The sequence below is a fragment of the Dromiciops gliroides genome, chromosome 4 (assembly GCF_019393635.1).
Source record: "Dromiciops gliroides isolate mDroGli1 chromosome 4, mDroGli1.pri, whole genome shotgun sequence".
NCBI lineage: Eukaryota > Metazoa > Chordata > Mammalia > Microbiotheria > Microbiotheriidae > Dromiciops > Dromiciops gliroides.
In genome coordinates this window covers 113,155,527-113,171,469 of record NC_057864.1, presented here as the reverse complement: position 1 = coordinate 113,171,469, position 15,943 = coordinate 113,155,527, and the positions used below count along the sequence as shown (strand labels likewise).

The 15,943-nt window shown below is 41.8% G+C and overlaps 1 protein-coding gene across 1 annotated transcript in view; it reads right to left on the bottom strand.

Moving 5' to 3' along the window:
• Positions 1 to 1,145: 1,145 nt before the first annotated feature.
• Positions 1,146 to 15,943, bottom strand: part of ATF3 (activating transcription factor 3) — a 66,836-nt gene continuing 52,038 nt past the window's right edge. Inside the window, exons 3-5 of the mRNA XM_044004829.1 lie at positions 8,499 to 8,742; positions 4,081 to 4,188; positions 1,146 to 2,615 (exon numbers count right to left, since the gene is read on the bottom strand). Of these exons, the coding sequence (XP_043860764.1) occupies positions 2,418 to 2,615; positions 4,081 to 4,188; positions 8,499 to 8,738 (546 nt within the window). The 5' untranslated portion in view covers positions 8,739 to 8,742 and the 3' untranslated portion in view covers positions 1,146 to 2,417. The remainder of the gene's footprint in view (positions 2,616 to 4,080; positions 4,189 to 8,498; positions 8,743 to 15,943) is intronic.

Sequence of the window (15,943 nt, the reverse complement as noted above, 5' to 3'; positions counted from 1 at the left end):
ATTTGGCCTCAGATACTCACTAGCTGTGTGATGCTGGGTGAGTTACCTACCTTGCAGGGTTGTTGTAAGAACCAAATGAGATAATAACTGTAAATCCCCTAGCACATAGTGAGTACTACATAACAGTTAGCTATTATTATTGTAAGAGTTGCTGTTTATCCTTCATTCTTGAAGAGGACCATGACATTGGAGTAATATAATGTCATGACTTGTAGTGAACTGGATTTAAGTGAAAGAGGGCTGTGCAAGGTCACCAACCTTATTCTCTCCTCTGGAGTCATTTGGGTCCAGTGGCAAGATATACATCAGGATGGCTGGAGATGGCCCTGGATGTTTAAGGCAATTGGGATTAAGTGACTTGGCAGGGTCACACAGCTATTAAGTGTCCGAGGTGAGATTTGAACTCAGGTCCTTCCAACTTCAGAGCCAGTGCTCTCTCCACTGCACCTTGTTATTATAAGGAAACTGAGTCTTTTTTCTTTTTTCCTTCAGGGCAATGAGGGTTAAGTGACTTGCCCAGGGTTACACAGCTAGTAAGTGTCAAGTGTCTGAAAGTGGATTTGAACTCAGGTCCTCCTAAATCCAGGGCCGGTGCTTTATTCACTATACCACCTTGCTGCCCCCAGGAAACTGAGTCTTAAACTGACTTGTTTAAGATTACCTGGCCTGTTAATAACAAAACCAGGACAACAAACTGGACAGCCTGCTTCCTAAAAGTCTAGTGAATTTTCCTTTGAACCATGATGACAACCTTCCTAATTCAATGCCCTTTCCCCTTTCTCTGGGCATATTGAAATACATTTATCTACATAACATATATGTGTGTGTATGTATATATAAAGATGATGTTCTTTTCTAGAAGCCAAAACTTTAAAAGTCTCTGTTGTGGTTGAATAAAAGTTCCCTCTTTGGGCACTGGTGCTTGGGAGATGCTAATAGTTGAGCTATCTCTTGGTTTGATCTTCAGACAGATATTGCATCTTCACCACTAATGGAATTACAGAATCTGAGGTCAATCATTTCTGGTAGCATGTCCACTCCAAGTCAAGATGAAGTTTAGAGAATATATATACCAAAAAGAGAAGGAACGACCAAGTCTGAACGATTCCCCAAATGACAGAAACTAATACAACACTTGTGTCTGCCCTTCGTTTTCAGTCTCATGGTTTATTTGATTGACTGGTTAATAAGGATAAATAAGGTAATATTTCCTTTTACAGAAAATTGTAATGATAATATTGAACAAGCTTTAACAATCTGAGGATTTCACAGAAACATCAGAATTTTAACAGTTAGACAGTAACTGGGATACTTTTGACCAAGAGATCTACTCATAGTTGCAAACATCCTGGGTTCAAATTTTTTTAAAAAAAATTGATCACCAAAAAAAAAAAAGTCTATCATTAACACCATTGTTACTAAATCCTAAATTTCATCAGGCTTTGAACAATGACTGCAGTCAGCAATGAGAGAAGAAAAAAAGATATTCTTTGTTCTGGCCCTTGAAGTCATTTGAAAGCTGAGTTGACAGCCGAGAAGTCTGATCCTTTGCAGGTTACATTGCTTTTTCCAAATGTTTTTCTAACCATCATGGCTGGGTTCACACTAGACTTCTTTTAAATAACACCCATCAGCTTTGCTCGTGGTATCTTGTCTACTCAGCAAGAAAAGGGCTTTCTCCTTTGGGGCAAAGCAGCGATCACAGGGCCCTGCCCCTCGCGCTAAAATGCAAACTCAGTTACTGAGCAGTTTTACAAGAAGTTGAAGTTAGGGACAAAAGCCCAAACCCCTCAGAATCCAGATCTGAGATGAGTCATAGGAAAATCCGAGCAAGTGTTATGGGGGGAGGGGGGAAGGGGGAGTAAGTACAATGCTTAGGGTTGAAAACGAAGGCCTCTGAGTACAGTAATTCCTGTAACATATCAGCACATTTGGCTAGAAAGCACACCCCTGTCCACTGCAAAACACTGATAAAGCCCACTGTTAGTCTGCTTCACCTACCAGCGGTCAATGGAGGGCAGGTTCAGTCCCTCCCCCCTCCCCCAGATGTACTGCTGACATCTATCACTGAAAGCCAGAATGTTCGTATCATCCAAACAAGACAAATACAGGTACTGGACACTAGCAGGACACTAACCCATCTGCAGGGCTTGTCTGCAGCTTCTAGGAACAGTAAAGATGTCAAGTCCCAAAGACCCAGAGTCAGGGCCCAAGACTTTCTTCCCTTGGACCAAAAGCCAACTCTCTGGATTTGAGAAAGTCACAGCTAAGCTAACGATGCGTTGTGCTTAGCAAGGCCTCCTGGACAGCTCTTGGCTACTAGGATCCTAGAAGTGCATAGTAAGTCAGATCTCCGATAGCTTCGGGTTTCTTGGTATAGAAGTGGAGTAAAGGAGTTGCCTCCACATCATGTCTGCTTAACTCTGCAATGTTCCTTCTTTTATCTGTTGGATAAAGAGGTTCCTCTCATCTTCCGGTGTCCTCCCGTTCTGAGCTCGGACGATACACGTAGGCCGGTGGAGGTTGAGCATGTATATCAAATGCTGTTTCTCATTCTTGAGTTCCTCAATCTGGGCTTTCAGCTCGGCATTCACGCTTTCTAACTTTTCTGATTCCTGACGGAAGGGCACAAGTAACAAGGTATTCTATTGAGGGCAAGTGGCAAAAGGTCAAGTTCAACAGTAGAAGTGACAACCCAGACTACGGACCCCAAGTGCAGCAGTGCTCAACTCCTCCTGGCCAACTTCGAGTCAAGCAAGATGGCCTTTGGAAGGAACTTTATCTGCTTCCTCATTCATCAGAGAGAATCCTCCTGAACCTGAGACATGTTTACTAGGTACAGATACCATGTTCCTTAGAACTTTGAGGGTCTCCTCAGAACCTTCTATGTGAGCCTCCACAATGGATAGGAGTCTAATCTTTCTGAAATGGAGCCAGTATTTCAGAGTTATACCTATATATGGTAAACTAGGAGGTAGTAAACTCCGCATCCCTCTTTACACCCAGGAAGTAAGATTTTTAGAACCGTGCTTAAACTAAGGCAAAGTGAAGACTCATATTTGGAGTGGGGAAGGAGGTTTGGGAGGGAGACCTTAAACTAACAGATTCTTAACCTGAGGTCTGTGAACTTGGTTTTTTTTTTGTTGTTGTTTGTTTGTTTTTTTGCGGGGCAATGGGGAGTTAAGTGACTTGCCCAAGGTCACACAGCTAGAACTCAGGTCCGCCTGAATCCAGGGCCGGTACTTTAGCCACCCCCTGTGAACTTGGTCTTTAAAAAAACCACACCAACTTTGATAATTGTATTTCAATGTAATTGGTTCCCATTGTAATCCTACGCATTTTGTTTTATAATTTAAAAACATTATCCTGAAAGGGCTTCCTATTCTTAGCTAGATGGCCAGAAATGTTCATGGTAAGAAAGAAGTTAAAAGCCTCTCTCTTGGAAGAACTCTGTCTAGTAGCCCGACACCAAAAGACTTTGTGTCTGGCCTTGCTCTGGGGAGGCCATCCCACCCTTCTTTGTTGAGAAAAGGGGCTCAGATTATATTTGGGGTACAAAAGAAGAAACTGGGAGCAAAACATCTAAAAGAACAGCCAGAGAATACATGAATTTGTACAGCTTAGTGAAATGATTTGTTGAAGGAAATTAATCAAAGGATTAACCCCCCCCCCCCATGCCAAATTAAAGCTGGCAGCTTTCTTTTTTAGGGAAATGACCTGAATGAAACTTCTCTATCTGTGCTGACGTGCCCAGTAGGCTAGAAGCTGCCAGACTTGTAGAGACTGGCCAGTCCTGATAAGGATCAGCATGAGGGGAGAACGCCCTTTTCACTTCTCACACCTGCCTTTTGGGTTTCCAGATGCATATTCATTGAGTTGACAGCATTCTCTTTTCCTAACCCTGGAGTCAACATTTCTATTGTTCCTATGAGAAGCTTATTGAACCTGCCTCCTTAGGGCAAAAGGGCCAGCTGATTTTTTATGGTAGATAATCTCCTTCTGTTCTCTGGAGAAGCTTCCAGTGGGCACTGGAAAAAGGGAGAAGAGAAACCAACCAAAGGCTGAAAGCCAACTACTCACCTTCTGCAAACATTCGGTCTTCTCCTTCTTCTTGTTCCGACACTTCGCTGCTGCAATTTTATTTCTTTCCCTTCGTCTCTTTTTCCTTTCGTCCTCTTCAGGGGCAAACTAATAAAAAGACACATCCTTTAATACAAGACAATAAACATCACTCTGAAAAATCACTGCTATTAAAAAACAACAACAACAAACCCAAACCTAGTCTTTAACTTAATGTTTGGGGTATACTTAGTCCTGGCAGCTGGGGGTGTTGAGGGCAGACACAAAGTGTTAGCCTTGATGTTAGGAAGACCTCAGTTGGAATCTTGCCTCAAACACTAACTACGTAGCCTTGGGCAAATCACTTAGTCTCCCTTGGCTTCAGTGTCCCCATCTGTAAAATGGGGGTAACAAGAGTACCTACTTCACAGTGTTATTGTGAGAATAAAATGAAAAAATATAAATAAAAGCACTTTGCCGCCCTTAAAGCATGAGATACATAAGCTAACCATTCTTCCCATCATTGGTTGCTGGTCATCATCATAAGCATTTTGGATAGGGTGGGAAGAAGAGCCTGTTTGGGATAACTGGATACACTTCCCAGGGTCAGAGGGTGACCTTGAGCTGGGACAAGGGATGAGGCGTTTGTTCGTCCAAGGCAAGGTTTGAAGGTTCCATAACCTCCATGTTAATTTCCTGAGGAGCTTTCATTGTTAACAAATTCAACTTGATTTATCACAAAACCAGTATCCCTGTGCCACGGAAGAAAGAATTTGAGAAATAGAAATATGTGTGTTTGTTTTACTTTTTGTTCCAGTCTTGTGGTTTTCAATAATGTAGGAAACTCCTGTTGTGTGGAAACTACCTCCACCGGAGCAGATTTCCCACTCGATCTGTTCCAGAGTCCCCAGGGGACCCTCAGACATTAAAAGGCTTCCCTAGGGTTGCACAGCTAGAATATGTCAGTCTTCCTGCCCATTATCCACTATAACAAACTGCTTCTATTGTGCACTTATAAAATATGTTAAGAAATGCCTTTTCTTTAGCTTTGATGTAGTGGAAAGAACATTGGATTTGGAATCAATTCAATTCAATGAGCATTTCTTAAGTACCTACTATGTGCCAGACAATAGAAGCACTCAGAGGATCTTGGTTCAGAGCCTGACAGTGATATTTATTACCAGTGTGACCTTAAGCAAGCCACTTAACCTGTTAGCCCTTGGTTTCCTCCCTTGTAAAATGAGTGGGTTGGTCACTAAATACGATTTCTATGTATTCTGGTTCTAAATCCTAGAGTCCCCCTGTATTGTACCCTAAGGTGACTGCCTACCTTGTTTAAGCTTAGCTCTGAGGAGCCCAGGGGTCAACCATGGCCTATTCGGACTCAGCTCTTACACTTACAATGGGGGGGGGGCTATTGCTTCTTGCTCCCCTTCTTGTGGAGGGTCCCAAAGTCTGTTAGAGGAGCATGAGTGTCTGGAACTCCTGAGGCAGCCTGCCAGCTTCATGCTAAATGTTTTTATTAACCTCACAGACACTGACATGTTACCTTTGGACCAGGAATTACAATCATCCTAAAGACCACAGCCTGCAATCAAACCCTGCCCTTAATCTCTGCCTAATGACTCTGTTACCACTGGGATTCTAGGAGGGAGATGAAGAGAGCCAGGGGCCAAGATAGTCATCCATACAGCACCCATAGCAGGAGGCAGATAATACATAAAGAGTGCACGGGATGGGGGAAGCTAGATGGCACAGTAGATAAAGCACTGGCCCTGGATTCAGGAGTACCTGAGTTCAAATCCAGCCTCAGACACTTGACACTTACTAGCTGTGTGACCCTGGGCAAGTCACTTAACCCTCATTGCCCTGCAAAAAAAAAAAAAAAGAGTGCACGGAAAGGTTTCAGTACGTAGGCAAACTTCTTATTGATCACCATTATGTCCCAGGTTTTAAGGCCCAAGTTTATCATCACACAGTCATGAGCAGGAAGTGACATCAGGGACATCTAGTAGAACTTACCCAGGGAGCTTAAGTGTCACCCAAGAGTATCAGAAATGGGATTTGAACCCAGGTTTAATGACTCAAGAGTCAGTGTTCTTTCTCTTCTATCATACTGCCTCTTGCATGTGACAAGATTCTTTGATAAGCACTGGGTATAGTATGAATGAAATACAAGGAAATGAAATGGAAGTGTCTCTAGGCAGGACCCTGAACCGAATGATCTCAAGATCCTATAGGCCCCTTTCTGCTATTACATTATAGATTTAAAAGACAAAATAAAACATATTCAGATCCTAGCATCACCTGAAAGGCTTGACAGGAAATAATTCTTTCCTTCCTTCTTCCTTTCCTTCTCTTTCCTCCCTTTCATTCCTTCCCTTCCTCTTCTTCCTTCCTTCCTTCCTTCCAGTTCAGCCTCCTCATCTCACCCAGGCTTGAAGTACAAAGGCTACTCGGGCACCCAATGCAACTACCGATCAATTCACCCCTCCTTAGGCAACCTGGTGGCTCCCTTTTAGGGACTCAGTGGTGCAGTGGATAGAGCACTGGACCTAGATTTAGAAAGACCTGAGTTCAAATCCAGTCACAGACATTTACTAGCTGTGGGACCCTGGGCAAGTCATTTAACTCTCTTTGCTTCAGTCTGCTCATCTGTAGAAAGAGCTGGAGGACATGGCAGACCACTCCAGTATCTCTGCCAAGAAAACCCCAAATGGGATCGTGGAGAGTCAGAAACAACTGAACAAAGTCACTTAGCTTCACTTTCCTTATCTGCAAGATGGGGATAATAGCATCTACTACCCAGGATTGTTGTAAAGATCAAATGAGATATCTGTAAAGTGTTTTAGCAAATCTTAAGGCGCCATATAAATATTGTTGTTATTAATTAAATGATGAACTTAGTGCAAATACTTGATTGGCTTAGATCACAGCAAATCCCAAGCTTGAGAGGTCTGCCAGCTTCAGCCTCTCTGCTAGCAAGAATGACAGGTGAGCACCAGGCTTCTGTGTCATATTTTAACGTTTACATAAAACAAGCAAGTGCCAGCGTTCACTGCTCAGAAGCTAAGGCTTGCCCAGGATTCTACCAACTAGTAGAGTTTGTAGGCCAACCTGAAATATCTGAAGACCCATGTTCTTTCCACTGGACCATGCTATCTTTTAGAGAAGCAGTGACAGCCGAGGTCCCGGGTCCAGGTCTGGACCCTAAGCCTATGCTTTGCAACAAAGGTTAATCAGGCTGAATCAAAGATAACAGCAGGATCATCTGCAGGCCCCCATCTTGTCACCACTTCTACAGAATACTGCTCCCTGAGGGCTACAAGAAAGATGTGGAAATTGTACAGTTTCAAACCAAGAATTCTTGGGCAGCTCTAAGTATTTCAGTTACCTTCTGACTCCTATCTGGCTCCAGTCTACCCTTCCAGCCTTCAGGCTCTACAGCCTGGCCAAATAGGCCCTCTTGCTGTTCCTCACACTGGACACTCCATCTCTGGGCCCTTGCCCTCGCCGTCCCCTGTGCCTGGAATACACTCTACCTTTACCTCTGATTTCCTGTCAAGGTCAGCTCTAATAGCACCTTCTGAGCCTTTTCTTTAGGGTCCCCTTCCTAGATGCCTCCACCCCATCCCCATTACCTTGGATATATCTTGTACCTACTTGTTATATACTTCTATTTGTATATCTTATTTCTCCCACTAGAATGTCTGCTCCCTGAGGGCAGGAACTATTTCATTTTCATCTTTGTATTCCTAAAGCCTGGCCCATAAATAGACACTTTTAACTAAATGTTTGTTGATTGACTGACCATCCTATAGAGTTGGATCAAATTGACTTTCCCATAATAAGAATAAAATGCCCAGAAGTGTCAGACAACAAAAACGAAGACCTTTCACATCAAAATATGACCCAAAGGGATACCCACACTCTACACCAATCTCAAAATTCCACAAAAAAGGCTCTTTATCCTAGAGAAAGGTCCTTAGAGAGACTATTCCCAGAAATAAGGCATCCTTCCCAATGGTATTCTCTTATCTTGTGAAATAAACAATGGTAGCTAAATTTTTGCAGCTACAGAGACCAAATGAGTATAATATTACAAATTGAATATTAATCTACTGAGACCTGGATTATCTGCAAATATTTAATTAGAAAACTGCCCTGGGTCAGTGCTGGATCTCTGCAAGACGGGGCTCCATTCCTGACAGTAGAAACCATGAGAAGATAAGGTAATTTTCTTGTATGATATTCTCAAAGATTAGGGATGGACTCTATATCTCTCCTACAATAACCTCCTGTGGCTCTATCATCTTATAACTTTTTCTAAACCTTTCTGGAGGTCATGCATGCTTCTTTTGGACCTGTTCTGCTTCATTCCTCAGCTAGAGCCCCCTCCAAGTATGTTGGCTTAGAGAAGAAGCCCTGGCCAGACGCACCTCTGCTTTCATGATGGACATCTCAATGGGTCTGTCGCTCACTGTGACGGACTCCAATGTGGCGGACATCCTGTGACAGAGATGCTTGTTTTGGATGGCAAACCTCAGCTCTTCCTTGACGAGCGGGGTGAGGGTTGTGAAATCTTCAAACGCCAGAGAACCAGCAGGTGACAGGCAGGGGACAATGGCTGTCGCGCTGACTTCTGAGGCAGGGACCTGGCTTGGATGTTGAAGCATCATTTTGCTGAAAAAGACCAAGACCAAAAGGACTGCCCTCAGGAATGAGCCCAAGACCTTCCTCTCCACCTCCCAAAGTATACCCAGTACTACACGGGAGAGTTTTATTCAGAGGGTTTGGAGCCAGAAGGATCCTTAGAGGTCAAGAAACTGAGACCAGAAAAAAATCAGCCTCTGCGATTGATTCCAACTAAGAACTTCTATGTAGGTTAGTTATTGATGATGACCTTAATGCCTCTTAATGTTCTCAGCACAGCACAATATAGTAAGATAGTAATATAATATATAGAGTATATAGAGATACAATAAGATAATAAAAGTAATAATAATCAGCATTTGTATAGTGCTTTAAGGTTTGCAAGGCACAAATATTATTTCATTTTGTCCTCATATCAACCCTGGGACATAAGCGCTATTATTGATACCCTCATTTTACAGATCAGGAAACTGAGGCAGAAAGAGGTCAAGTGACGTGCCCTGAGTCACGCAGCTAAGAAATATACCAACTTCATCTACTGATGAAAAGGGTTAAAAACTGAAGGGAGGAGTGGGGACATCTGAGGCTATGCTATACTCACAAGGGCCCTCACATATGCACCCTTCCCCCCAGCAGTTCTTAAAGAGATAGTGTATGTTTTTCTATATCATAGTGGCCAACCACACAACTGCTTTCTGGCTTCCTTTAAAAAGAAAGCTAGGGGAAGCTAGGTGGCACAGTGGATAAAGCACCAGCTCTGGATTCATGAGGACCTGAGTTCAAATCCAACCTCAGACACTTGACACTTACTAGCTGTGTGACCCTGGGCAAATCATTTAACCCTTATTGCTCCACACAAACAAACAAACAAAAAAGCTAGAAGTGTGTCTGAAATCAGGGGAAACCTGTGAGTGGGTAAAAATAAAAGGGAAAGAGTTGGGGGGGGTGCAGTTTCTCCACATTAAAATTTTTAACAGAGAATAGCTGCTTAGTGATCTAAGTTACTTCAGTTACTTATCTCTTATCTACTTACTACTTATCTGCTAAAGCTCTTTTAAGAGTTAACTATTGGAAAGTTGATAAAATAAAGGGAAAGGAAGAGGTGTGTTTCTGCTTCCATGGGGTTGGAGAGGAACTCCTGTTATAAGCAAGTTTTACACTTCTGCTAAGACTTGCACAGGTTTGCCTAACCTTCACATGAAGACAGATTATAAAGAGACACACCCCTGACACTTATTCCCCTGCTGCCCCTGCCCCCCTCTCCCCATTATTTCCAGGCCTCAGTTTCTTCAAATGAGAAGAAAGTAAAAAAAGAGAGGCTTAACCTAGATTCAGAGGTGTGCTAGAGCCAGCTGGGAAAAAAAAAAGGAAAGCTGATAGTTAAATTTTCAGTGTGAACATTTATACCTCAGAAATCAGAAAACACTACAAATCAGTTCTACATATGTTGTTTTGCTGATCATTTAGACTTATGAAAGTGATGGGGAAATGTTAATAATAAAGATTAAACTTAAAAGCGTGTCCCACAATTATTTTCTCTGAAAAACCTATGATTAAAACATTTGCCAGCACAAAGTAACTTACTTCTAAGACACTTTGCAGCTGAAAAATTTATGATCCTAAGAACTAATGCACAAGAATGAAAAATGAGTGGTAAAGTACACAGAGAGATGTAGAAAGAAACAGGGTTAGGGGAGCAAGTATAGGACCAGGGATGGGACTCCAGGCTCTCCTCTGCCACTTACTTAGCAAGGCCTCAGTTTCTTAAACAGCAAAATGATGGGGCTGAACTAAATGATGATCTCTCAGGTCCCTTTCAGCTCTAAGACTCAATGATCGGGGAACAGAAGATACAGCTACTAAAGGGAAAATGTAGGGAGAGGGGGCCATTATTTCATCTTGGAATTTCCAGCTACAAATTTAGCTCCCTGGCATATGCTCCAAGTGATGCACCAGTGCCCTTCAAAGGATGAAGCCTGCATTCACACAAGCCTGCCCAGGCGTGACTTCCTCCCTGCTTGCTGCTGCCTGTGACATTCTGTGGGGATAATTGCAAGGTAACACTTGGGCCAGGAAGCACCAACCCCCTTCAGTCTGGACAGTTGATAAAGGGGTAGAGGGGCAAGGAGGAAAAGGATGTCAATGGAGGTGATTAGCAAAGGAAAATGAATTAAAATTGTTGTTGTTCAGCTCTGTCTGAGTCTTTGTGACCTCATTTAGGGTTTTCTTGCAAAGATACTAAAGTGGCTTCCTATTTCCTTCTCTCCAGCTCATTTTACAGATGAGGAAACTGAGGCAAACTTGTGACTTGTCCAGGGTCACACAGCTAGTAAGTATCTGAGGCCAGATTTTACTTTAGGAAGATGAGTCTTCCTGACTCTGGGTCTGGCACTCTATCCACTAAGTCAGGGCTTCTTAAAAACTTTTTCTACTCAAGACCTCTTTTTGTCTGAGAAATTTTTATATGACCCCAAGTATGCAGGTATATAAAATAGGTATACATAACCTTTTAGTGTTGCCAAATTTTTCAAGACCCCTATATTCAGTTAATCAACTCCACAGTTTAAGAAGTTAAGCACCAAGCCACCTGGCCATCCAGGGTAAGACCTGAGCAGAGAATCCTTTTCTCTGGGACATCTATTTATATGAGTTTAAATTCCCTCTGTTCATCCTTGCTTCATAAATTCACCTATATTATTATTTTTCTCTCTCTCTCTCCGTTTTTGCTCTTTATTGAAGGGATTAAGAAAAGGCTCTGTGGGCTGAACGTTCAAAAGATCATAGATCAGGGGGCGGTTAGGTGGCGCAGTGGATAAAGCACTGGCCCTGGATTCAGGAGTACCTGAGTTCAAATCCAGCCTCAGACACTTGACACTTACTAGCTGTGTGACCCTGGGCAAATCACTTAACCCCCATTGCCCTGCAAAAAAACAAAAACAAAAACAAAAGATCATAGATCTAGAGTTGGGAGGGACCTTAGAGATCACCGGTCTCAGACACTTATTTTGCAGATGAGGGGACTGAGGCCAAGAGAGGCTAAATCATACAGTCAATTAGTGGCAGCACTAGAATTTGAGCCCAGGCTCTCTGACTACAACTAGGTCTCTTTCTACTATGCCGAAAGTCAACCAGAAACTCTTTGCAGAGCTGCCCATCTGTTTGTGTGTGTGTCCATGAGCAGGTGTGGTGAGCTATACATTTTACAAGCATATATTTTTGTGTCTTTTAAGCCACAAAGTCCTCTTGTATGCACTGCTATTATTACTACTACGAGAAGTTCATTTATATGGCACCTGACAGATAATAGAATCATATAATTATGTCCTGTCACTTACAAAGCCCTTTCTTTCCTTATAACAATCCTGGGAAATAGTTAAGGACAGAAATGGCACTGGGAAGGTATGGTAGTTTTCCCCCTTCCCACACACTCACTCTCAGATCTTAAAAAGTTAAGGACACTCTCCTCAAATTCCCTTTGTAGACCTTATACGTACATGTTGCTTCTCCCCTTCCCCCTCCCCAGTAGAATATAAACCCTCAGAGGAAAGGAGCTATTTCTAATTTTTTGTTTTTGTGTGTCTAGCCTGGCCTGGCATGGATGTTTAACAAATGCCTGTTGAATAGAGATGAAGCAATTGATTCGAGACTCCCAGAACTATGAATGCTTAATCGTAGGAGATCTGTTTGGCCTTCTGATAGACCTAAAAAATGTAAGCAATTCTGCTCTCAAAGGCCTGGCTCATGAATCAGGAGTGATGTACCTCTATCCTCTAATCCTCTAATCTTAGAAAGCTAGAAGGATACTCCTTTCTGACAGGTTATAAAACTTCCTCAAGAATCCTGCCTTCCAGAGTCACAATCTGAACATTCTCCCCTGCATTCTCCTTTCACCTCCCATCCCCAGTGTTATTAAAAACCAAATAGTTCAGTGATGGAATCCAGAGACACCCTCAGCTCACCCTTTGTTCCTAGGAATGGCTGCCTTCTAGCAGGGTAGCTCTGTATAATTAATTCTACCAGATTTTAGAGGCGGTCCATTTTCCCACCCAACCAAGTTTATTAATAAGTGCTCATGGCTGGTGGTCTGCCTGTCTCCAGACCCGAGGAAAAGTTTCCTTTTTCTTTCTCAGTATAAAAAGTCAGTGTTCCTAATGGAAAAAGGTGAAGAGGGTCAGTGTTCTGGAATGTTCCAATTAAAAGCACTGCCCTAAATGATTTGGGAGTTAGAAAAAAGTGTGAAAATCCTTTCCAAAAAAAAAAAATTAATCAGTAAGTACATTGGACTATATTTTGGGACTTGGAATCAGGAAGACCTAGGTTCTTATTCAACCTTGGATATTTTTGTAAGCCGTGTAACCTTAAGCAAGTCAGTTAAATGCTATGAGCCTCAGTTTCCTCATCTATAAAACAGGAATAACAGCTCCTATCTTACAAGATGAAGTAAGGATCATTTGAGATAATGTAAAGGGATCTGTGAACTTTAAGGTACTATACTATGTAAACATGAGTGACCAAAATCAAAAATTTTAATTCCTTTGATAGTTTCTAGAAAGTTTTACTTTCTCTCATAAAGTATAATTGTTCTCAGATTTAAGCATACAACCAAATAATCAAAACAGAAGTCTGTTTAATTATTCATATAATTCAGCCCAAGAAAACCAACCCCTCAAAATATCCTACTATAGTAAATTTTTTTGGGGGGGGGCCCTCAGATCACCCATATTGTTAACTGAGTTGATAATTGTCCAAATTTCTTTTGCCAAGTCATCTTCGCTTTGCTAGGACCTGAAATATCTGAAGGGTTCTTTCTACTAAATCATTAATGGCATGCCTTTCATGGTTTCTTCGTTTTAAAGAAAGTGAAACTCTCCGTGGTTTTATTCCCTTAACAGATAAACTTTTCTGGGAACCTGGCTCCCATATTTTACTTCTTAGTGGTTACAGTTACACTGAATTTTCACTTTCAATTTTCATATCTCTCCTATAAACACCCTCACGAAATATTATGCCATATGAGATTAGACTCCAATGTAGGTGTTTAATTTTTTTTTTTTTGTGAGGCAATTGAGGTTAAGTGACTTGTCCAGGGTCCCATAGCCAATAAATGTGAAGTTCTGAGGCCAGATTCTGTAGGTATTTTATTGACCACTCATTCTGGCTCCTCCCACCCCCCCTAATTTGAAGACAAGGCAGATAATACCAGGCTGGGATTCAGAAAATACTGATCCTAGCTAGCTTCATCACTAAGCACCTGAGATACCAAAGGTAGGTAGGTCTCAACCTCTCTGTGCTTCAGTTCTTTAATTCAGAAAATGAGACCATTAAGATATGACCTAAGAGTTGGTGAAGAAAAAAAAAAGAGTTGGTGAAGTATGATGGATAGAGGGCTAGCCTTTAACAAGTCCCCAAGCAATTCTCTAAGACTGAATTACAGATAATTTGTATTAGTGAAGGGAATTTGAAGGCATTTTAGAAGGCATTTTCATATTCAGAGCCCCCTGTATCAATGAAATCCTACCTTTAGGCCCTGCCCCTTCAAACTGATAATTCATTATGATCTGATTAATTTTTAACTCATTGTAGGTAAACACGGAAAGTGGGTACCATCCTACTCATTTTACAGATGAGGAAATGAGTCTCAGAAAGATAAAATAACTTGCCCAAAGTCATATTTCTAATAAGTGATAATGCATGTAGAAACCAGTTTGAAAAATACAAAGTGCTGCACTTTATTGTTGTATAGTCACTTTCAGTTGTATCTGACTCCTTGTGACAGAATTAAGTGCCTTCCCAAGGGTCACCAAGCTAGTAAGTGTCTGAGGCTGGATTTGAACTCAGGTCTTCCTGAGTCCAGGCCCAGCACTCTAACCACTTTACCACCAAGTAGGTGTCCTGAAAAGCTATACAAAGAAGCATTATTATACAGATTGGATGGCCCCATTTTTAGTTTCATATTTCAGGGATTAATCTTTCAGCTCTGTTGGGATTAATCAGAGATTAATCAGTCTATTTGCTGATGCAATTAAGCCCAATTAATTAAAAGTTAATTTTAACCACAAAGCATTCATCTTGGCTTGCAGCCTTTTCTGTACTCATTAACCTTTAGGCTTCCCCCAACACACCCAATAAATTCTACCCCTACTATTTGCTGGCAGCAGCAATTCCCAACCAGAGTTATGAACGAGTTTCACATACAAGAAGCTCTTTCTCCCCTGAAAACTTTCTGTGTTGTAGTCATTGTGTCCTTCCTTCTACTGATGGTTGGGCAACACTGAGACCAAGTGGCCCTGTTATATAGCCAACTTTTTAAAAAGGTAGGAGAAAGGTATCCTAGATAATTACTATCCTTGTCTAAGAGGAGATGGAGCCAAATGTTCTTCCACTACCAAGAATTATAATTCTCTAATTATAATTAATTTAACTGAGTCACCTCAGTAGCCCTTAGGACCACCAAAGGTGTCAAGCAATGTCCAAGGGAATCACTGACAGATTTAAGACAGAGACACAGAAGGGGGAAAGGAAGAGGGAAATAAAAGGGAGTGACCAAGTGGATGAAGATAAAAGAAGAGAAAAGCCTATGGGGGGAATGGCTACCAACAATAGATTCAGGTGCTCCCAGTGTTCCATGCTAGCACAGGGGCAGCTAGGTGGCATAGTCGATAGGTCTTTAGGTCTTCAGTGAGAAAGAGCAGAGGTCAAATATGACCTCAGACACTTACTTGCTGTGGGACCCTGCTCAAGTCACTTAAACTGTTTGCCTCAGTTTCCTCATCTGTAAAATGAGGATAATGCCACGTATACCCCTGGGTTATTGTGAGGATGAAATGGGACAATAATTGTGAGTCTGGCACATAGTAAACACAATATAAATGTTAGGTATTATTATTCTTCATAGTATCCCAATTTACATAATGCTTCATGGTTTAGAAAGCAGTTTCTATGCTACTATCTCCATCTAACAGTGGAGAAAGCTTGAGCTCAGAAAGGTCAACTTTTCTTCAATCCTTTCACTGTGAAATATCTGAGTCTTTTTGGACCCAGACCCCACCTGTAATTTAATGGGTACAGGAAACTGCCAGTGTGGAAATTCCTTCTACCAATTCCGGCTGCCACCTTATCTAACACTTAAAGTCTTAGGGAGCTAATTAGAGGATTGGGCAGTTAAGTCAATTGACCAGAACTCATAAGGACTGTGTTGGCTCTCTTGGCTGCTGCATTACGTGCATTCATA